Source organism: Taudactylus pleione, unplaced genomic scaffold (genome assembly GCF_031769625.1).
Source record: "Taudactylus pleione unplaced genomic scaffold, aTauple2 ptg000129l, whole genome shotgun sequence".
Taxonomy (NCBI): Eukaryota; Metazoa; Chordata; class Amphibia; order Anura; family Myobatrachidae; genus Taudactylus; species Taudactylus pleione.
The window spans coordinates 15498443-15521756 of NW_028284531.1; the positions used below are offsets into that span (position 1 = coordinate 15498443).

Consider the following 23314-nt stretch of genomic DNA (forward strand, 5'->3'; position numbering starts at 1 on the left):
ATGTCGCAGGCTGAGTTTGAAAAATGACAGGAGCTGATTGGCTGGTATTTTATCTCTGTCCACTTTATCTCCATCCAAGCCTTAGTAAATAGACCCCTCCTTCATTTAATCGATTTGTCATTTAAATGATCGTCTCCTCATGTGTGTAGAATGTCTGTTTATGTAAAAAACAAATGCAAATACAAAACAATTTTGTTACTTTCAAACACAACTTTATTGCTTTTACACAGGAGTAATGCAAATCAACAATAAGCCATTTGTTTAATATTATGGTTACCAAAAGGTGTGCGTGGGCTCTTTTAAGAAGAATACTGTACCACCTGCAATGTAATTTAGAAAGACATACAGTGGACAAACAAGTGGTTTTCGACCATCTAAGGACTGTGGAAACACATAAAATTGGTGATTCCGCACAATCTTTTAAAAATATATGTTTATTTCAATAAGCTTTCATATACTTGTAAATTAAAAATATATGGCTTTCTTTTGGTTTAGGCAACTTTATAGGCTAGATCTAGTATACAATACAATACTAATTAAACGAAAATATGGCAATGGTGAGCCTAAAGTTACTACATTTTAGTCTTCTGTTGAGATCTGCATACAGTATTATTTTGTGTATAATGCTATATTGTGAAACACAGGACCAGACAGGGATAGTAGGTTACTTTAACGTAATAACAGTTTCCACAGGATCAGAGTCAGTCGCTCGCAGTGCCTCAGATGCTGCAGCCTGACTGACAGGCTGCAGGTGGTTGGGGGTGGCAAAGGTGGAGCGTTTGAAAAAACGGGGGCAGGTGTCAGGCTCAGTTTGTATGCATGACGGGGTCAGGGTCTGCATCTTTCGATGCAGATAGTGGCCTCTGCAGCGTGATTACACCGGACATCCTGAGCAACCCTAGAGTTACTCAGATGTCGGATGGTCATGCAGTTGATCTAATGCTGGGTCATTCCATGAAATATAGGACAGATTTTATGAAAATTAAATTCAGATAACCTCTAACAGAGTATATTTATGCTGCTAAAAGATCGTAGTATATTGTGTGACTGTCACAGTGACTTCAGATGATGTAGTTAACTTTGGTGACTGGTTCTATGTTGAATATGATGGAAAGAGTTATCCAGGTGAGATAAAGGACATCAGAGATGGTGAATACTTAGTGAGCACAATGGAGCAAGCTGGCAGCAACTGGAAATGGCCACCACCACCAGACGGAATATTTTATACATCCTCACAGTTAATCAAGATAAACAGGCCGACATTGATTAATTCACGTGGATTCTACAGGTTTGAGTCATTTGTATCAGAGCCCTATGAGTGGGGACAGAAATGTAAAGTGAGTCACATTGATATGAAACATGAGACACATGTAAAAATTGATTTTAAGTATAGTTTGGTTAACTTTCAGTTTTTTGTTTGTGCGTTAATCATACGTGTATAGTATAACAATCATATTGTAAAAATAATTAGGAGAGCAGGTATGAATATATAAGCCCCCTTCAGTTCCTATGTCCATTCTGTTATAACATGAATTACGCATATAAACAATAAAATGTAACTACTAAGAGTGTACATTTTTCTGCTTGTAAGCATTAATCATAACTACCTACCCCGTATATTATTGTCCTATGTTTAAAATGCTTAATTTTTGTGTGTGGTGCATTTAAACTTCTAAAAATTAACATGAAATGTAACGTGAGTCACATGGAATCACCCTTATACTGCGTCGTTGGACGCAGCAGTGTATGACAAAAGCCTGCACTGGGCGTCTATTTATACAAGGCGCCTCCTGCAGCTATTGCATATTACAGCATAGCCGCTGTGTACAAAGACGCAGGGGCTGTGCTTAATGCATCCATCTCTGAATCAGGCCCACAGACTTTAGCCCGCAAGCACAGAAGTAAAACAAAAACATCCTTTGATGCCACCATAAGGGCCAAGGTCTAAAAACTGAGAAAGGACCTAACAGATTCGGAGAGTGGCACTTACTATACACAGTAACGTATTGTAAAGAAGACTCCCAACAACAAAATGAACTTGCAACGTGAACATGGAGAAGGCAGCCGATATCCACAGGAATATACAAACTCACTAGGAACTCGTGACACCACTGAGGTACAAAGGACTGGCTGAAAATTGTCTCTGCAAGAAAAATGTAGCTTCCACTGTGTGCAGGTGATGTGCCCACTTTTATTCACCTTAAATTGTAGACGAAAAGAGAAAAGATCAAAGGGTAATATCCAAAGCCACAAACATGGGCACTTCATGGTTTCTGATCATTTATTGACAGGAAATATACTGTATGACTAAAGAATACTGATGAGGAAACACAGAGGTGGAAGAAGTGCTCCCACTACTAATCCATTTATTTTAAATATACATTCAATCAAGATATGAAAACATGCAGCATCCACTTCAGCTATCATCCACAGCTGCCTTCATAAAAGCCACGCAAGTCTGCTACCCAAGCACCAATTTCTTCTCATAAAACACAGGTTTAATAGGTAATTAGGTGACAGGACTTGCTATCTTCTCATTAAAATGGTTGCATGATGGACTGCTCTACCCTTTATTCTGAATGTTGCTTTTTCTTTTAATTATAGCAGATTTTTAACCCTGCAAATATAAGGTACTTTAACAAGGTCCTAAATATTTATTATATGCATTGGATGTCTTGCTACATCTTGTACTACCTGCTCTCCAGTCCCTACTCTTCTGACCCTGTCGGTCACTCAACCTGCTCCTGCAGGAGCGGTCGGCGACCAGACTGACATGGAAGCAGCATGTTGGCAGCCATGAGTTAAGGCTAGAACCGTGTATCCACGGTCTTTAAGATTTTGCTGCACGAGATAGGGGTCTTGCCTCGCCATGGCCATATAGAATGGTAGCATTGTAACGAACAGTGACGTACTATGGAAGTGGTATGTTTGAATGCACTTTTGGGCAGAGAATATACTGTGAAGAGGGAGCCTTTAATTTTTCATTGTTTCCATATAATTTTATGCTCTTTACAAATAAATGAATTTAGTGTATAAAAGAACGTAGAAGGGAAAAAAAGAATCTGTATATAAAACACATGTAAATCATAAATACACACACAGTAGCGAGACGTTTAAAAAGAGTAGTTCAATATAAAGTGACAAAATTACACCACACTACCCCACAAAATCCACAATGATGTATAAAACCAGAGCATCCAACAGGTGATTACATCTGGATCACAATCAGGATTTTTAATACATTACACCCACCTGTCACAAACACAGAGAGAATAAAGGAGGCAGATACATAAATGGCCTGTATCCAGCACAGTGATACATGGTCCAAACATTTTGGATAAATACTTACAATAGACAACTTTGTTTCTACATATACTATACATAATGCATTTAAGGTTTAATAAATTATTTTAAAAATAACATTTTCCTTTTATACATCCAATACAGCAATATGTTTTCCACCGTCAGTTACAGCTTACGGCTTTTAAGAAAGTTCATGATATTGACTGCTTTATTTTCTTTATGTAACGTTTTACATTTTATAATATAGAGAACTAGTAAAATGTGGTTTACTGTGTTTATTCCATCATGTAAAAAGAAAAATACAGGAAGATTTAAAATATTATAGAAAAATGTACCTGTATGTTTGTTTATAAAACCGTAATTCACGCCATCAAAACCGCTAGCCATAATTCACCTTCAAGTATAAGAAGACAGGATGCGTTCAGGTCACACTGTAGGCTGCAGATCATTTCATGTGGTTTTGGTTTACAATCGGCAGCAGAATTTTCCTTATGCCTACTGACCATCACCTATTTCCTACAACTGCACTGGAGAAATTGCTAAATTAAAAACAAAATATCCATCTTCTTTTGGCACCTAAATATACGTTTTGTTCTATGAACCCTATTGGTGAACCATACACAGGCCAAATGTTGCAGTAGACATTTTCAAGTATTCAACAGGACTAAAACGCACCCTGTAAAATCTAATTACTATACAAAATAAAAAGCCTTAGCTGCACCTCGCTCTCCAATATAAATCGCTCAGTGTCCAAAAGAGAGACATCCCTGGCAGTATATTCTAAACACAGTTTTCTACAGTAGGCAGGATACATGTAATTCCTCCATGGATATGGAACATATCACACACACACAAATATTGTCCTAGCACAATCTATTGTGCCACAAGAACAAGTGCAAATTCATTGAACCTTTAAAGCCGGAAGAACATATAATGCTCTGCAAAAATATAGTCTACCTGGACCGGTTCTCCTAGCAAATAAGTGATATAATGTTGTACTTAATAATAGGTCAATGGAACAGGATACACTATGAACAAAATAACCACATTAAGATTGGCAGTAATGTCCTTTGATTAGCCTTACGAGTAGAGATGCTGTGATAAACCATTGCAAAATGCTAGCTACAGTGACACAGAATTAGAAATACGTTTGCTATAGACACACAGAGATAAAAAACGTTAGGGGCGTACTGCAAATTGTATAGCACCTGCAATATATATATATATCTTTTTTTTTAATAAACTTTGCGAAATCCATGTACTTCACATGGGTATGAACTGCAGCAAGAATATGATTAGACCCAATTAAATCTAAAGCTCTTGTGTTATTAGTGTTCATTCTAGCACCCTGCTAAAACCCGTGCAGTTCCTCTTTCCTGCTTGGGGTGTCACACTCTGCCCTGGTGCTTCTAGCATACAAACTGCTGAATCTCAGAAGTTTATTGGATCAGCTGAGTGTGCTAGAAGCACCAGAGCAGAGGGACACCCCAGGCAGGATAGGGTTGTGACAAGTGCAGGGTGCTAGAATGAAGACTATGTTACTGCGTACAATATTTTGCCTGCAAACGAACTTTCTGTGAACAAAAAGGGGTAGAATGTGAACACATAGTAAGGATGGAGAAATACAGACTCAATAAGTCAGTGCCAAACAATGTTTGCAGAACAATAGTGATAAATCAATCTATTTCAGTGTAATGAGGCCAGTCCGATGCCACACGCTAAGAAATTAACACCAGCTTAAAAGGGTTCTCAAAGCACATGAAGTATTGTACTTAACAGTGTACAATACCATTACTGCGGTCAGAGGACAAGCATCTAAAAGATCTATCACTATTCAGTAGTTTGAAAACTGTGCATCTCATCCCATTAATGTAATCATGCACTTACATTTCAGCAATTCCTCAAAGCTGATGAGATCAGGACATACCGTGGTTAAGAGCATTACTGATGCTAGAACAGAACAGCTAGCACATAAAAAAAAAATAGACAGTATTAAAAAAAAAAAAGTCCATGATTACAGATTTAACTTCATTCACGACAAAGATTTTTAAATGTTGCCCTCTTTTGGAAGCCATAGATCCTCATGTCCTTAGTGTAGCGTTTATGCACCTGTCAGGTCAGGCTGTGCTCAGGATAGCTGATGAGGAAGTCTTGAGGTTAATAAGTTATTGTTCTGGTCATTGTTCTACTTTATTGAGTTACTTTGCTCTGATTAAATCTTTGCTGGTACTAAACAATAACATGCAAAAATCTAAAACGTCCACGGAAACGGATTATAACTGGAAACGGTTCCTCACCAGTGACATTGGACTGAAAATGTCCAAATGCAAAGAACAAATGAGCATATGCTCACCAGTCCATTACTACGGCGTTTAGCATTTTCAGCTGAAAATAAAGATATAACATTCAAAATAACAGGATGTTAAATCAATTGTAGAAAGCTAATTGTGCGGTGATTGCTCATAGATCAGCCACTGACATCTTATTCCCGGCATTAAACGAACCATGCTCTAGTCATTTATGAATGACCAGTCATATTGCCATAGTGAGGCTTCAGCAGATAATAGTGAACCATTAGGGATAATCCTATTCAAGGACTTGCATGTTCAGAAGGCTTTGCTGTGACGTTTGTGGGGTTCCTTCACGTAAGTAAAAGACAATATGAAGCTTACTGTATTTAATGCAGTCTGTCTGAGTAGACTCATCAATCATAACTCAGACTATGTCAATTGCCATAGCTTTCATTCTGGACACAAAAACAATGGATTTATGTGGGTTGAGTCTGCACGTAGTACTTTTTGATCCATTCATCCATAAATTACTTGTCCTGTTCTTTATTCAATATTTGACCTACAGGGAGGTTTCTTGTCCATGTATGGATAACTCTGTTAGAATCTGTTCATCTAGTGCTGACTGCTGAAGTATCCGGTTATCGGAGTCCAGGTTCCATGTTGCAGGGTTTTCATTCGGCAGCAATGCTTCACCTGGTGGCTCAGTGGCAAAATGCATTTCATCTTCCATGAATGCCTGTGATGGTGTTGCCATGCCCCATAGAGGCTGCTGTGATACACAGGAGGGATCCACATATTGAAGTTCCTCCTTTGGCGATGTCTCATGACATATCTCCTGGCTGCTGGATGTGTCCTCACTTTGCGCATGATGGGAGTGAAAAAGGTCATCAAGGTTTAACTTTCTCCTCTGCTCTTCAGTCAGTGATGTCTTATCATTAAAGTTGAAACGTGCTGAAAGATCTATAGTGGTAGGAGATGAAGGGCCTGCACTTGACACTGTGCTGGACGGTCCACTACTATCTGCAAATGGTAATACAATGTTTATGGTTAATATTATTTGTGGAAAACAAGTGTCTCACAATGGAAATTATATACTGTAGAGACTTGATTAAAAAAAAATTGCCACTGCACCCACCAAATGTGGCAGAACATATTACTATAAAACAAGAACAAATTCCACTAATAAATAAATAAATTAATTAATAAAAAAGGATTGTTCTAAAGTGGTAGCAGGTTGCAATGCAAAACTGCAAACTTAACATTACAGTCCAAACTGCTTGACATGCACATGGATCCTCTTTCTCTTGGTAGTATTAATGACAAAAATTAAAGAATTTCTGAAAACTTCAGAAAGTTTGTCCTCACCATGAAACTGTTACTAGCCAGGTTCTATGATAACCCAGATATTTTGTGAATCAAAGCTGGTCCTCAAGAGCATAAACTAAACTCTCCAGACCGATTATGGTACTAATTATCACAAAACCACACCTCTCTTCCTGCTCTATGGAGAGTTAAGAACGCTGATACGTACCTAGAAATGCAATTAAAATCGCAAAGGACAGGTCTCCCGATAAGAGCTATTCTTAGCGATAGAAGGACTTCCGGGTCTATGACGCGTGCGCCGCATAGGACACTTGGAGGGATCCGGTTGTATCCCACTCAGAAGCAAATCCAAAGAGAAGCCCATAAGCTTCTATTGGGCAATGCCATCAGCAGATGGCGTTGCCCACCGGGTCCAAGCTCCTGAATGTATCGCATTCCGGAGCTTGGTACATATGGGAATGCAGCCAAAGCTCGAAAACAGGTGTTTTCTGAGTTTTGACCGCATTTCAGGCTTAGTACATCCTGCCCTTAGTGTTAATTCAGCTGACGCTAGACAAGGGCTTTGAAGGATATTCAAGCAGACTTTATAAATATAGTTTTCCTTTGCACTCTCTTTTAGCTGGACTTGAATGACCAGTCTCTTAACACAAATCCCTTCTACCCTAAGATTATCCCTTTCAAACTGAAGCTTCTGTACCTGCTATAAAAACTGATAGATTGCCCTAGTAAAAGGCCTCCTTTATAGAACGATCCACATTTACCTCCGGCTCCCAAGGCATCTGAAAGCTCTGCTACACTACATAATACAAATATATAAATTTGTTCACCTGACACTGCATCTTTGAACCTCTCCACAGTTAATTGAGCTCCGGAATAGTTTCAAGCTCCCAATTGGCTCCTTTTACCAATATTTGCATATGTTTCATTCTAGGAGACTTAGGGCCTGATTCAGAGTTGGGAATAGAGAGAGATATCTCTCTCAACTGATCATCTTGGTGAAACCATCCTGCACTGCAGGTCGGACAGATTTAAAATGCGCAGAGAGATTTCGATTTAGGAGGAGTGTGTCCAAACTGACATTTAAATTGTAGAGTAATAATAAAACTGTGCAGTATTTGTGGGCTACATGCAAAAGCAGCCAGTATTTACCACACATGCAAAAATTATTTACACCCCTTGCATTGCAATATGGTTTGTTCAGGTTCACAGTTAAGTGCTATGTCTCTCTCTATTCCCAAGTCTGAATCAGACCCTTAAGCCTCTGTTACAAGTCACGGTCACGACTTGTTTCTCTCCAGCAATATACCTTCCATCTGCCAGTGTTTCTCCTGGAGTCATTCTGTCGGTTGCTAGGCGATCCAGACGCCGCAGGATGTCACGTGTGAACCACAACACAGCGTGATTGGATCCTTTCCTTATTTGTACACGCTGATCTTTTGCCGCCTCGCCGACTATAGAGTTTCTTTTTGGATCCCTCGGCTCTGCTGCATGATCTTTGTTTGCTATTGTTCCTTATTTCAAGCGGACTTTCATTTACCAGCTTCCACGCTGCTCCGGCTCACCAAGCCACACTACTGGCTCTCCAGCCACACTATCGGCTCGCAAGTTGCATCGCCTCTCAAGCCGCACCACCGGCTCTCAAAGCCACATCACCTGCTCACAAGGCCGCACCAACGGCTCTCAAGCCACATCGGCTCGCAAGCTGCATCACCGACTCTCAAGACACGCCCCGGCTCTCAAGCCACGCCCCCGGCTCACAAGGCCGCACCATTGGCTCTCAAGCCACACCTGCTCTCAAAGCCGCATCATCGGCTATTAAGCCATACCACCAGCTTGCAAGCTGCATCGGCTCTCAAAGCCGCACAATCTGCTCATCAAGCCGCTTCACTAGTTCTCCAGCCGCACCACCAGCTCTCCAGCCGCACCACCGGCCCTCAAGCCGTGCCCGGCTCTTTTGCCACACCATAGGCTCTTTTGCCACACCATCAACATACTAGTTGCATCCAAATCTCCTGCTGTATTAGTCACACTACTTCCCATCAAGCAACTACTCTCTCACATGAAACTCTGGTCTTCCTAGGTATCTGTGTAAACCACTACTACTCCCAGTTTAAGTACAGGCGGCCACCTAAGTACCGGTGAACGTCATCAGTTCTAAGGGAACAATGGGTGGTTGTTATTTGTGAAAGACCTCGTTAGCTTGAGTTCTAGGGGGTTTACACAGGGTGGCCTCGGAAACCGTAACATTATAGTTGGCCCAAATTAATAATATAAGAAATGTGTGGCTTATGGAACAGTCACAAAACCCTGCTCAGGTGCTTGCTGCACAGATTCAAGTGCTTACTCAAAAAGTTCAGGAGCTTAATCTTCATCTTCGAGTAAAGGATGTCCGAACTACTGCAGCTCCTGGTGGTCTTAAAGAGCCTGCCAGATCGATTCTCTGGAGATCGCAAATAGTTCATCAAGTTCCAAGAGAAATGTAAACTTTATTTCAGGTTACGACCCGCTTCTTCTGGATCTGAGTCTCAGCAGGTAGGCTTGGTTATATCATTACTCCAAGGAGACCCTCAGACTTGGGCGTTTGGGTTACCCTCGACACATGCGGCTCTTCAATCTGTTAACGCTTTCTTTACCACTCTGGGGCTTTTGTATAATTATCCAGATAGAACGGACTTGGCTGAGTCAAAGCTGCGCTCCCTCAGACAATGACAAAAAGCAGCGGAGGATTATGCTTCTGAATTTCGTAGATGGGCAGTTGACTGCGGTTGGAATGATCAGGCATTACACAGCCAATTCTGTCTTGGGCTCTCAGAAGCTATTAAAGTTATTCTTGTCCAGCATACTCCGTCTGAATCTTTAGATGCTTTCATGCATTCGGCTATCCGCATTGATCATCGTCTCCATGAGCGAAGACGAGAACAGAATCTTCCTGCAAGGTTCCATCTTTAGATCAGGAGGAGCCCATGCAAATTGATGCCTTTCGCTTACCACCAGAAGAGAGGAGCAGGACGCGTTCCCAAGGTCTCTGACTGTATTGTGGAGACATGTGACATTCCTTGAGTAACTGCCCACTCAAATCAGTAAAAGGCAAGGCCTAAATGTCCAGGAGGAGTTACATTTAGGCCTGGATCCAATCTCCACCAAGAATTCCGTCCTTGTTCCTGCCGCAATCCACCTTTCCAATTACACTTTGGCCACTTTCGCATTATTTGATAGCGGTGCAGCTGGTAATTTTATGAATATCTTTTTCTTTAAGCCTCTGAGTCTTTCCGATGTTCCTTTGGATCAACACATTCCCATTTGCAGACTGGATGGAGGACTTCAAAAATTCAAGTCCCATTCGTTTGTCCATCAGTCTTTGACATTCGGAGGTCATCTCTTTCTACCTTCTCCAGTGTCCACTTGCGCACATTGTTCTTGGTCTCCCTTGGCTCAGGGATCATAATCCTGTTATTGATTGGTCCTCTGGGGAAATAATAAAATGGAGTCCTGCATGCCATTATTAATCTCTCACCTTACCTATTCGGATGATTCAACCTGCTGTACCTGAAACGCATTCAGCTATACCTGTCCAGTATCAGGATTATTCTGATGTCTTCTCTAAACAAATAGCTGATGCTCTTCCACCTCATCATCCGTATGATTGTGCCATCAATTTGGTCCCTGGTGCTAAGTTACCAAAAGGTCAGTTATATTCTTTGCCTATACCCGAAAACAAAGCTATGGAAGAATACATCGAGGATGCATTAAGCTAGAGGTGTTATACGTCCATCCAAGTCTCCAGTCGGGACTGTTTTTTTTGTAGATAAGGACGACAGTTCCCTCCATCCTTGCATCGACTTCAGAGACCTTAATAATATAAACGTCAAGAATTCCTACCCGTTACCACTCATTTCAGTTCTCTTTGATCAGCTACGTCAAGCCACTATCTTCTCAAAAATCGACCTTCGGGGAGCCTACAACTTGATCCGGATTAAGAGTGGTGACGAATGGAAGACGGCTATCAATACTCACTCAGGACACTGAGTATTTGGTCATGCCGTTTGGGCTTTCCAATGCCTAAGCGGTTTTTCAGGATCTAATTAATGATGTTCTTCGTGAATTCCTGGGAGTCTTCGTGGTAGTATACCTTGATGACATTCTCATTTACTCAGTCATCGAATCAACATGTTCACCAGGAACTGTAAAAATTGCTAGAAAACCATCTTTTCACCAAATTGGAAAAGTGCGATTTCGACGTCACTCAAATCTCTGTCCTAGGCTACATCATATCTTCCCAGGTATTTTCTATGGATCCTGATAAGACCAAAGCGATTCTGGAGTGGGTTCAACCAACTACCCTTAAAGCTATTCAGTGATTCCTCAGTTTCGCTAATTATTAACAAAGATTCATCAATTAATTCTCTACTATTGTGGCACACATTGACCAAATAGGGAGCTGACACTTTCAACTGGTCATTCAAGGCTGTTCAAGCCTTTGAAGATCTTAAGGCCGCTTTTACACATGCTCCTGTTCTCCGTCATCCTAATCTGGATCTGCCATTCATCCTGGATGTAGATGCTTCTGAGGTAGGAGCCGGAGCTGTTTTGTCCCAAAGGGATCCTCTTGACAACAAACTGCACCCCTATGCTTTTTTATCCCGTAAATTCACCACTGCGGAACGTAATTACAATGTGGGCAATCGGGAGTTACTTGCTATTAAATGGGCTTTGAGGACTGGAGGCACTGGCTGGAGGGGGCCAAGCATCAAATTTCTGTTCTTACTGACCATAAGAACTTATCATACATCGAGTCTGCTAAAAGACTGAATTCCAGACAGGCACGTTGGGCCCTGATTTTCACCCGTCTTAATGACATAATTTCTTTCCGTCCTGGGTCAAGAAACATTAAGGCTGATGCGCTTTCCAGAAGCTTTGTACCGGTTCAACAAACTACTATTTCCAATTAACCTATTGTTCCGAATTCTCGCCTGTCAGTCAGAAACTTCATCGGAAAAGCCTCCTGGTCTTTCGTTTGTTCCAGAAAGGTTCAGAAAGTCAGTTTTGGTGGACTTCCACTCTCGACAAGCTTTTGGTCATCCAGTCATTAGCAAGGACTCTGGAGTTACTATCCCGCTCAGTTTGGTTGCCTTCTGTGACCAAAGATGTCCGCAAGTTTGTCCTAGCATGTGAGGTTTGTGCCCGAAATAAGACGCCTTCGGACAGCCCCTTCAGGTCTGTTGCTTCCTCTCTCTACAGCGCTCTGTACAGAATGGACATTACTCATGTGATAACTATAAATCACATAATCCCTTTAATCAAAGAATGGGACTAGAATGAAAGAGAATACAGATACATTTATTTATGGAATATTATACAAAACATTGATAAAAATCACTGAAATGGATAAAATTAATTCAGGGATGATAGGATTGACAAAAACTTTATACATATATGAGATATATAATATGAACTCTCTTGGTCATACCCTTTATTGGCGGTGGAATTAATTTTATCCATTTCAGTGATTTTTATCAATGTTTTGTATAATATTCCATAAATAAATGTATCTGTATTCTCTTTCATTGTAGTCCCATTCTTTGATTAAAGGGATTATGTGATTTATAGTTATCACATGAGTAATGTCCATTCTGTACAGAGCGCTATCAATACGCACTTATTTTTTGGCATGGTAAATTTATAAACTGAACTATATTACCAGCATCATTCATAATCACTAAATACAATGTACGCCTGGGTTGAATAAAAATCTCCTCTCCTGGCCTGTTTATCCTGTGTGCTAATCTGTTATGAGCTCTTCTATTTACTTTTTTCCCATACCAACAACCCAACGTTTACCTTCCCCTTACCTTTAGGACAATACTATTCCCAACCTCTGCAAGGTGGTATTAACTTGTGATCCGTTTATTGCAGACAATAGGCATGACTGAGGATCCATCGATGCACAGAAGTTCAATATCAAGGTGGCGTGCATTGGGTGTGCTTTGTAAATGACCTCCAGTGTTTCCTGCCATCTATATCATGGCTAAACAAGGCAGTATAACCAACTAAATGCAAGTTTAGGGGCTTTGTGTTATTACAGATGTGTCCATATATATCTAACCTCCTTGCGAGTTATACAGCCCTTCTAGTCAGGCCGTGGCGTGACTACATAGTGCTGTGCATCTTTTTGTGCAACCTTTTTCCCTTAAAATGCATCTTATTTGCAAAGCGATGCTAATAGGACACACATGCAGCTTATGCTGATTAAAATGATATGCCGCATGCCTATATTCGCTTTGCAACTACATCTGCATGTGAAATGCTACGTTACAGTTGCTGACACTGTAACGTAGCATTTCGCATGTAGATATAACCACAGTTGCACACAGAATATAGGCATGCCGCATATCATTTTAATCAGCATAAACTACATTTTAGTGGGAAAAGATGCACAAAAAGATGCTCGGCACAACAAAGTCGCACGGGGCTCACGCGTTATGTGTAACGCAGCTTGTAGCACATGGAGATTAAATGTATGTAAACACATCTCTACATTACTTATTTACAAAAAGTTAAATAAAAGCATTTTAAATAAGTACAATTTTTATGCTGTAAACCACAGCTGCCTGACAATGAATTGATCCTTGCTCCACAGTTTGAGTGCTGTCACATAAATAGAGGTCCCCCAAAGTTACATGCTACAGTTATCACACTTGCTGCAGTATCACTGTGCTCATCAGGTAGCTGAGGGATTTTAGGATGATCTAGTCAGCCCTGGTGGTAATACAGCTTCAAAATGTAGAACCTAATGTAATGTATTTTCAATGTATGTGCCAATGCACATCCACTCCAAAAATATTTTTTTATAAATTCCCTAGAAAAGCCATGGGCGGTAAATGTAAGAATCAAACAAGTGTGATAACTGTACACATTTGAGTTGTTAAAAAACTGCATATGAAAAGCAGTTGCAGCTCCATCCCCAAGTATCATCAGGTTATAATGTACACTAGGAAAGTCAATCCTGGACCATTTTTTAATCCCAAGAGTCCCAGGATTGACTTGAACAAATAAACTATTATTCTTCTGTCAGTTTTCGCAGGTCAATCCGAGTTAACAGGCGTAAGGAGCACAGAAGTTGATTAACCCAATATTGTATTGAAAGTTGAAACTTATTTGAGCAAGTGAAGTGGACCAAATTCAATACTATGCACACAGTGGCACCAGGGGGCCTGGGGTGGTGCCATAGTCTGTGTTCAAGTCTGACATCACACCAGCTGACCACTGTAGGAAGAAGAGAGGAGCTCATCCCCCCCAAAGTCCCTCGCCCTCTGTCTGAGTTACTACAGGCATTTCGACTGTGTGAATTAGGATGTCATGCCACCACATAGGTCACAGCCCAGTCCCCTTTTGAGCCACCAGAAGAGACCAACGCTGCCCAGGCCGGCAGTTAGCAATGGCTGTGGCAATGGAATGCGGTACTGGCAGTTGCCACAATCACAAAAATATGAGATTGCTGCTCCAGTCCTGGGGACTAAAATCCTGGACTTCTTGGGACGGGATCCTGGGATTGGCTTCCCAAGTGTGAACTGAGGAAGCCTACAGAGTACAGACAATAACATCACACAGTATTGCTGGTCAAAACCAGTAAGTATGTTTGTGGGATAGATACAAAACAGTGGGCAGTAAGCACCACTGCTTTTCTTAGTATTTTCTTAATGTATTGCCCTACTAAATGTATTGCCCTACTAAAAAGAACACATTAAGGGTAAGTGGTTAATCTGTTTTAAGCAAATTATGTGCAATTAGAAATAAAAGTATTAGCAAATGTGAAATAAATACCATAAATAGTGAAACAGGAAACATTCACACAATCTTTTTGCAGCGAAAAAGAAAGAAAGCTTAAAGCACTTACACCAGGGAGGCCGCTCTGAGCGATGCCGCAGAGGAAGCGACGAAGAGGAGAGAATTCTGTGAGGCAGATAAGCATCACTAGGTGCGTGGCGGGCCATCATGGAATCACATCCAACTGATACAACAATAATTTACAGATCAAGCTTCATTACAGGAATTTACCATCAACAGAATTGTTCACAGAAAAGATTTTGTTGCCCATGAACATCTGCGACTGCCTTGTAACAGGTGGATGAGGTATTAGGTCAACGTACACCTCTTCTAACATCTGAACTGCTTTGGTTGGTGCGTCTGCCTTGTAACAGGTGGATGAGGTATTAGGTCAACGTACACCTCTACTAACATCTGAACTGCTTTGGTTGGTGCAGCAAATCAGAAGTCTCGTCAGCAGTCAAACCATTAAACTACATTCTAGGAATGTCTATCTGCACCCACAAATAAGTGATGATCATTGTTAAACAGTCACAATAGGGCACAACAGCTCTTTACATGATGTACAATTTCATTTGGAAGCAACGCTGTCTAGGCAACAAAATCATCTGTGTGAACTAGCATAGGAAACATGATTCAGGAGAAAGCAACAGGCATAATGACAGAATTAGGACCCAGGGATAAAGGGCCTGAACTTATTTCTGTAAATCAAATTCATATAATGTCTATATTTATTTTTACAAGGATTTCATTGGTATCACAGAATCACAAAATCCTGAGTAATGCAATCCAGTGTATTTCCACATAAATTCATTATACCTGCAGATCCACTTGAATGGGTCTCAGCAAACTGTTTACACACAGTGGTCAAGAACTCGTTGACTTGTCTTAGTGACAAAGAGTTGTGAAGAGTCTCCAGTGGGTAGATTGTGGGAACCATGGAACACCCCTCAAAACCTGTCAAAGATCAGAAAGAGAGACACTAAAAAATGTTAAAAACCTGCTTAGAAATGAGATCTCGGTGGGACTCACATAGTAGGGCATTAGAGCTTTCATTTATACAAACAGAAACCATAAACTACTACAGATTGATACGACAATATACTGCAACAGTCATTGCACTACTACCATCACCAAAATGGACAGAAAAATAATACTTTGCTATATTGTTCTATCAGATGATTTTCAATGTTGATCAATAATAACTGTATTTATCTCCTCATCTAACAAGGTATTTGCCAGACCTGCTCATCCAGACTATTCTGTAACCTCTTAACTTGTTAAGTAACCCCTAACACCACAACTTCCAGAATGGTTCATGAAACTACCTAGATTCCGTTATTAGATGGCCATGCCTACATAGGTATGCCCAGCCAATATGTAGTCTAAGGTGGCAAGTGACACAGTGCACCTCTCATTCCTTACACAAACTAACAAGGACTTACACTATACAACATATTAGATGGAAACATATTCCATTTCTTTATTTCCCTTTCCCTCCTGCGGATGTGGAACAGCAGCTAATATTATGAAAACCACTGGCACTCAACCCATTATTTCTTCTTCTTCTCCCCCACCAAAAACATCAACATTTCACTAAACAAAGCTGAAATTTTTTTGATGTTTTTCTCTCATCAGAGCATAGAAATGTCCCGGCTTACTAATGTGATCCCTGGCATAAGCCGATCCATTTGCACTCTGGTTTCTGCTAGTTATCGTGAAATACATGATAAACAATATATATCATGTATAAAGGAAATATGAATAAGGTACAAGACAGAAACCAATCTGAAATCAAGTCATTTCTGCAAAATCTACATTTATGGCTTCTGTACATAAACATCTACTGTCGTAAAGTGGAAATATCACAATTTACAAAAATGCACTAAACCATCTTTATAATTCAGAGCACACTATCCTAGCAGCGGGTCACTTGTTTCTCTCTCAGTAAGTCCCATACAGTCTTATGTAAGTATCATATAAAACTACTTGCCTTGAACTTCAACACTGAACTTCCAATGTCGACTCTCATTTATCAAAAAACCTGATATTGCATTGTGCTTATTTTGCATACCAGTACAAATACCAAAGCATTGCTTTACGCTTTGTAATGTCATACACCGCTGTGTAATGTCATACACCTATTTTTAGCGGTTGTCTGAAAATTAGCTCAGCAAAGTGATGTGGTGAGAGGGGCACTTTGGATTGGACACTGGCAGGTACAAGCAGAACACTGCACATCCGCCCATACTGCACCCGATTCTGTGCACTAATGATGAGGTCTTGTTTTGCAGGACAAGAAATTATAATTGAATTTGAGTCTCCTAGGACTTAGCACGCCGAGAAGGGCTACTTGCAATGACTTGAGCACCAGTGTTTGAGGACACATTTGTACACATAGTGCCCAGATTTTTACACTACCGCTGAGAGCTGTAACGGAGCTTAGGCAGTAATGTGTACCACTCTTTGCGCCATCCAGTCTTATTCAATAGCGGAAGTGTATTGTATATTAATGCTTGAAGACCGACCAATGCCAACAAAAAAATCCAATAATATTTAGGAGGGAGAAGTTGAACAGCATTTAATTATGGGCTGATAAAAATTCAATACTGAGACGTTTCTTTACCCACTATTAGAGAAGTTACACACACACCTGTAACATTGGACAAATCCACAGCGTATTTATATACAACTCACAGCGGTATTTTTACAATATAAAGTTCTTGCATCAACAATCTGACTATTGAGTGGAGTTTTTATTCAGGATAAAGACGTTGATATAAACCAACCTGTCACCTGGAATCAGTGGTGGCTCCTACCTTTATGAAGAAGGAGAGCTGTCACTGGGGAAGTTCAGCACTCGGTTGCGGACAGCCTGGGACCTGGTATGCACTGCGCACGCACAAAGGCCTGGCAGGAGGGAAAAAATAGCGCATGCGCACAGAACACAGCTTCCCCCTTGGAATACCTGTCAAGCTGTGATTAGCAGTGAGCACTTCCAATGGAAAGTCACAGCTAGGCAGTCCCTACGGGCTGTAAGTTTTACTGGGGAGACTGCAGCCCCTAGGAAACTTCCACTACTGCCTGGAATCCGTTTATTAAAATTATATATATATATATATATATATATATATATATATATATATTGGACAACTGTACAGTAGATATCGTTTTGTAGAGTTTTTAGAGAATGGCTATTTTACAACTAGAAAATTACAGAGTTGAGGTGACTGATCCAAGGATTTATTAGCCATCAATGGGGACAGGAAATATTCTTGTTCCCCCATAAGGTGTATGACTCACAGTAACGTACACACACTCATCTCATACATACATTCATGAATGCACATGACGAAACATAAAAAGAAACTTCCATGCCATGGACTTACAGGGACAGTGCCACTTGCAACCAAAAATTTCACACATACATTATGCACACAATAATAATAATAATAATAATAATAATAAATACATGCTTGCATTCAAACAACCTGGGCAGCAGACATTTTCTTTACTATTGATTGGACATTGGGGAATAATTGAGCCACTTTGTTAGTAAATAATACTCATACACAAACGTTAAACTCCAGGAGAGTGAAATGAGCATGATGTGTCAATACTGAGAAAGGAAATAATTCATGCTTATGGGGCAAACCCAGCATGGTGACAAAACTAGAACCTTTGTGATATAAATTTGTCTTTAATAATGACAATCTGAGGCATGTGCAACCAGATAAAATGCAATGTATGTTTCCCAGGTCTCAGTGGTGCATTGGAAGGCACAGCTGCTAGTCAGATAAAAGAGTTATTGGGAATGAATGATGACGAAGCCCTTATGGTTATGACCAACAACATCCCACTTCCAACATCATAAACTACAACAATGTTGTTTCATGCTGGAGATCAATATTATGATGTATGCACACATTTATGCAAGTGATAATATTCAATGCTTTGCACAAATCCCCCATAAAACATAGTAAGCCATCTATGGATGTAATAAACTGCCTTTAACTTTCTTTAGGTACCTTTGTTATGGTTTGTTCTATAATTAGAAAGACATAGCAGGAGATTCATGGACTGGAATTCCCTAATGTTTATAGGGCCAGATCCAGAGATAAATGCGGCTTTGTACGCAGCAGCTGGGCGAAAAAAATCAGCAAAAACCTCAGGAGTCGTCTTGTGTAAAAAAGTACGTCCACTGCTGGTTTCTGTGATCCGCTGCTGCGTCTAAGTATGCAGAATTGGATCACCATTGCAATCATCGGGCTAAGCATTAGCCATCTGAGTAACCCTAAGGTTACTCAGAATGGCCACAAGAGGCCAGTAAATCTGAGTCAGAAAACAAAGGGGCCCATTTATCAACGAGTTTTATCATAAGTAGCTAGTTTTATCATAAGCTGCGTATGATGGTGCTCCAGCCAATCAGCTACTAACGGTCATCTGTTTGAAAAATAACAGTTGGGAGCCGATTAGCTTGACCACTATTTATCATACGCAACGAGTTTAAAAACTTGTTGCCCCAAAGTCACTGGCCTCAGCACTCTTACAAATGGGGGCGACACGCCTCCCATTTTGTGCAACAGTCCCTGTCTCCTCCCCAAACAGCGCATACTGTCAATCAGGCTGCGGCTTCCCCCACACTGCGTCTAGAGCCACATCGAACAGCTGCGACCAAAATCGGTCCAGGGTCAGTCTCTAAATCATCCCCATAGTACGTGATTTTTCTAGCACTGAACCGACTTACTTTGCATCATTGTTGCAAACAAGTCATCACAGCAAACATTATCCTTTTATGATTAGATATGTTGACTTTCATTTCCATTACAAATTAAATAATAAAAGCGATTTATTGATATAGTAACACTAAACAAATGCGGAATTAACAATGTGTGCTTTGGTATCTTGAGGGTTCTGGACACTCAAATACACCCTTTAATTATTGAAAATAAAAAACAATTAACGGTGCCCTCATCTCCTAAAGAAGACATGAAGTGTTTTCATATTATAGAAGAATAGTCTATTTATCAGTGTAACTTTGCAATGCAGCAAGCAAAAGAAAAAGAATGAGGATATTTTCCCCACTTAACAAGTACTATTGTAGTGTTATTATTATATATCTAATCTCCACTTGAATGTTTAATGCTCACTTCCTTATGTCTTCTGTTTGTCTCCCATTTCCCATTAGACTGTAAATTCCATGAGCAGGGCCCTCCTCCCTCCTCATTACCTACTTCTCTTGCACACCTGATACACTCTACATCTCCTTCTTGCGCTCTCTGCCATTGGACCACTCCTACGACCTAGAACCTTTATCGGAGACCGTGCCAATAGCTACAGGTTTCAGCTTACGCTGAATATTTCCATTGCACCCCCTGCATCAGTGGCTGTGTTGAGAGTTGTAGTTGTACTTGTTACTTGTCTACTGTACTGTTATAATTTGGTCCTTTGTACAGCGTTGTGGACCACTTGTGGTGCCCTATAAATAAAGTTTAATAATAATAAGGTGATAAGTGACCACAACTGTGCAAATCACTAAACTCGGTGAATCATTTATTAAATCATAGGGGTTTATTTACCAAGCAAGTCACCGCTTTTTGTGTGTGTTGAAATTTAAAAACACTATGTTTGTAATAGCATAACACTGGTTTGTTTTGCTATTATAAAAGCATTGCCCTTTTAAACTTTAAGCTTGAACACTCCAGAAAGCAGCAGCTTGCCTAGTAAATAAATCCCTTAGTGTATAAATGATAGACAAACTAGACAAATGCTAAATAAACTAAGGTGATCAGAAAAACATATGAAGTGCACACATATCATTTGGTTTATAAAGTATAAAAACAGAAATAAAACTATAAATAAAGTGAGAAAATAAAAAACAGTATTTAAGAAAATTGTTTTCCAGTGTTGATTGATGAGCCAGTAAAAAAAATAAATTGCACTTTGTTCCCTAATGTGGTCAGGATAGAGCCAAGAGTATTACTGACTTGATCAATATTGAAAATGTGACTCTCAAGAGCCAACAGTTTATGCTTCTGTTTGCATAACTACAATTAGAAAAAATACCATTATGAAAAGCCCTAATTTGGAATACATCGCTTATCAGGATGATTTTTTTATTTTATTTTAAATATACATGATGGCTGTTCAGACATCAGATTAACCCAGGGCCCCTTAAACATAACAGAACTTTGTACGAGTACAATTGATTACAAATAGCAAAAAAGAGCTTGATCTAGTTTGGAATAATTAAACTAAAGGGGAACAGTAGAGAACAGAGACCAGCACTACATAAATATAAATTTTTAATTGCCCCTCAGACAGGGGCAAAGTTAAGGGGGAAGGGGTGCGATCAGTGTAATTGCTAACCGCGGCAGCAGTCTCCCCGGTCCCACTGCAGCCCAACACACAGAAGCGTGTGCTGGGCTGAGGTATGACACTGCCGGAGACACTGACAATTAAGGGGGGGAAGCGGGGCCCCTCCATCATTCCCGAGCGGGGAAATTCATACCCACTCCCACCCCCTCTCAGTGCCCCTTTATATCATAGAGACATAATCACCCAAAACGAATAAAACTTTTTTTTATTTAATGTGGATGTTCTGTGATTTAATAAAGAATACTGTAATCCTGCAATTAGTTATCAAGATTAAATAAAGAATCTCAAGTAGGAGGGATGCGTTGTTCACATACAGTATAACAGGAATGGAACGGCATCCCCAGATCAATTACATCTACAACAGGATTGTAGTTTGTACAAGCTACCTAGGATTTAGAGCTCACACCACTTCTGTAGCGCACATACAAGTTGGTAATCCACAAAGTGGTGGCAAGGGAATGTAGTAGAATGTTAAAGAACTAAAATAAAGAAACAAGCATGAGGTAGCACTGGTATCATTTAAATCACTTAACTCATTAATATGTGCATTCCACAACTGGGAATTTCTTTATAGACCTCCCTGATGCCAGGAAAACTCAGCTCCATCCTAAGCATTTGGCTAAATAGTGATGACCATTTTTTTGACCAACATTATTCTACACACATAATGCATTTGACCAAATACTGTATTACAGACTAATGTTAAGACAGGCAGAAAAATAGCAAAAAGTTTTGTCACACTCTCCCATTACAAACACAGCAACCAAGCAAAGCTCTCAAGGTGCAAACTTAAATCTGAGCAGCCGGATATGACCATATGACTCATCGCAACACAAAAATGCATATGAGGCAAACAGTTGGAAAGGAACACTGGGGTAATGGATTCAAGGTTAATGACCAGACAGACATGAAAATGCTAGTCTTGTGGCACGGACATCGGAATATTTCTTAGCGCACTTTGCATTCCATCAAGCAGACATCAGAACTGGCTCTGCCCCATAGCAAAAGGCAGAGCGGCAAGCGTGCAGTACCGTAGAGGCACTCCATATCATCCTGGCCCGAGATCAGCCAGTTCTTGAAGAGACGGAGGTGGTAGTAGCACTGCTGTAGGTGGTGGGCCAATGCCCCATCCAGGCAGATGTCCCGAGACGGAGGGTATTCAGAGGAAAAGCGACGGAGCAGCTGGGCGACCTCGTGGTCTTCCAGGCATTCTAGAGGAAAATGGGCCATAACAAGCGACAAGGAAAGAGAGAAGCGTGAGGATGACGAGATGGAAAGAAGGGGCAGAAAGAAAAAGGGATCCATGCTAAAAAGAAAAGAAAATGTAAACAGCTAATGCTATTCAGCACTTTATATTGCTCTGGTTATATATAAACATATTCTGGTTATAGGTTTCCTCAATCATGAATATACTGAAGCCTCAGAAAACAATAAAAAATAACCTGCAAAGTAAATCTATTAAAATGCTACTGGAGGGAAATGTGCTATATATCCCTATGTAGTACAGTAGCGGATGGATGGCAACAATCCTGCTCACTGGGAGAGTCTGAAATATGAAAACCCATTCCAAAGTATTCTGTATGTGTGCTAGTATTCACTAAAACAAAAGTCTATAAGCAAATGAATATTTAGAGCAATAAAAAGCATGGAGCAACACCTCCCAAGGTAAGGCAGCCATACACTGAACAGGAGAGCACACAATCTGACCAAGGGCTAGGACAGACTGATTGATTTGAATGATTTAACAGTTGCTCCATACACTGAACGATGGATGAGCAATGTGTTAATTACAAACGTGTCCACATACATCTACCCTACAACGTGTGAGCGCCGTGCGACTCGGTAGTGACGAGCATCTTTTCGTGCAAGTTTTTCTGTTAAAATGAGTCTTATTCGCAAAGCGATGCGAATAGGACACATAAGCAGCTTATGCTGATTAAAAAGATGGCGTGCCTGTATTCTGTGTGCGACTTCAGCTATATCTGCATGCGAAAGGCTACGCTCCAGTGTCAGTACTTTGCGAATAAGATAAATTTTAAGGGAAAATGTCGCACAAAAAGACACTCAGCGCTACAGAGTCACTAGAAGGGCTGTTTAACGTGCAAGGAGGCTAGATGTATGGGGACACATCTGTACACTGAATGAAATAGGCAGAATGACGGCCTGGACAATCGAACATGTTTGAAAATCAAACA

At 40.4% G+C, this 23314-nt stretch overlaps 1 protein-coding gene across 14 annotated transcripts in view; it reads right to left on the bottom strand.

Moving 5' to 3' along the window:
• Positions 1–200: 200 nt before the first annotated feature.
• The window catches only part of PPIP5K1 (diphosphoinositol pentakisphosphate kinase 1), a 204345-nt gene continuing 181231 nt past the window's right edge, over positions 201–23314 (bottom strand). For 7 of the 14 annotated variants that reach the window (XM_088472876.1, XM_088472875.1, XM_088472882.1 and 4 more), the window contains 4 exons: positions 22151–22330; positions 15561–15698; positions 14812–14925; positions 201–6614 (listed from right to left, as the gene is read on the bottom strand). In XM_088472876.1, the coding sequence (XP_088329002.1) occupies positions 6154–6614; positions 14812–14925; positions 15561–15698; positions 22151–22330 (893 nt within the window). In that variant the 3' untranslated portion in view covers positions 201–6153. The remainder of the gene's footprint in view (positions 6615–14811; positions 14926–15560; positions 15699–22150; positions 22331–23314) is intronic. The other 7 variants (XM_088472887.1, XM_088472885.1, XM_088472883.1 and 4 more) reach the window with 3 other exon arrangements.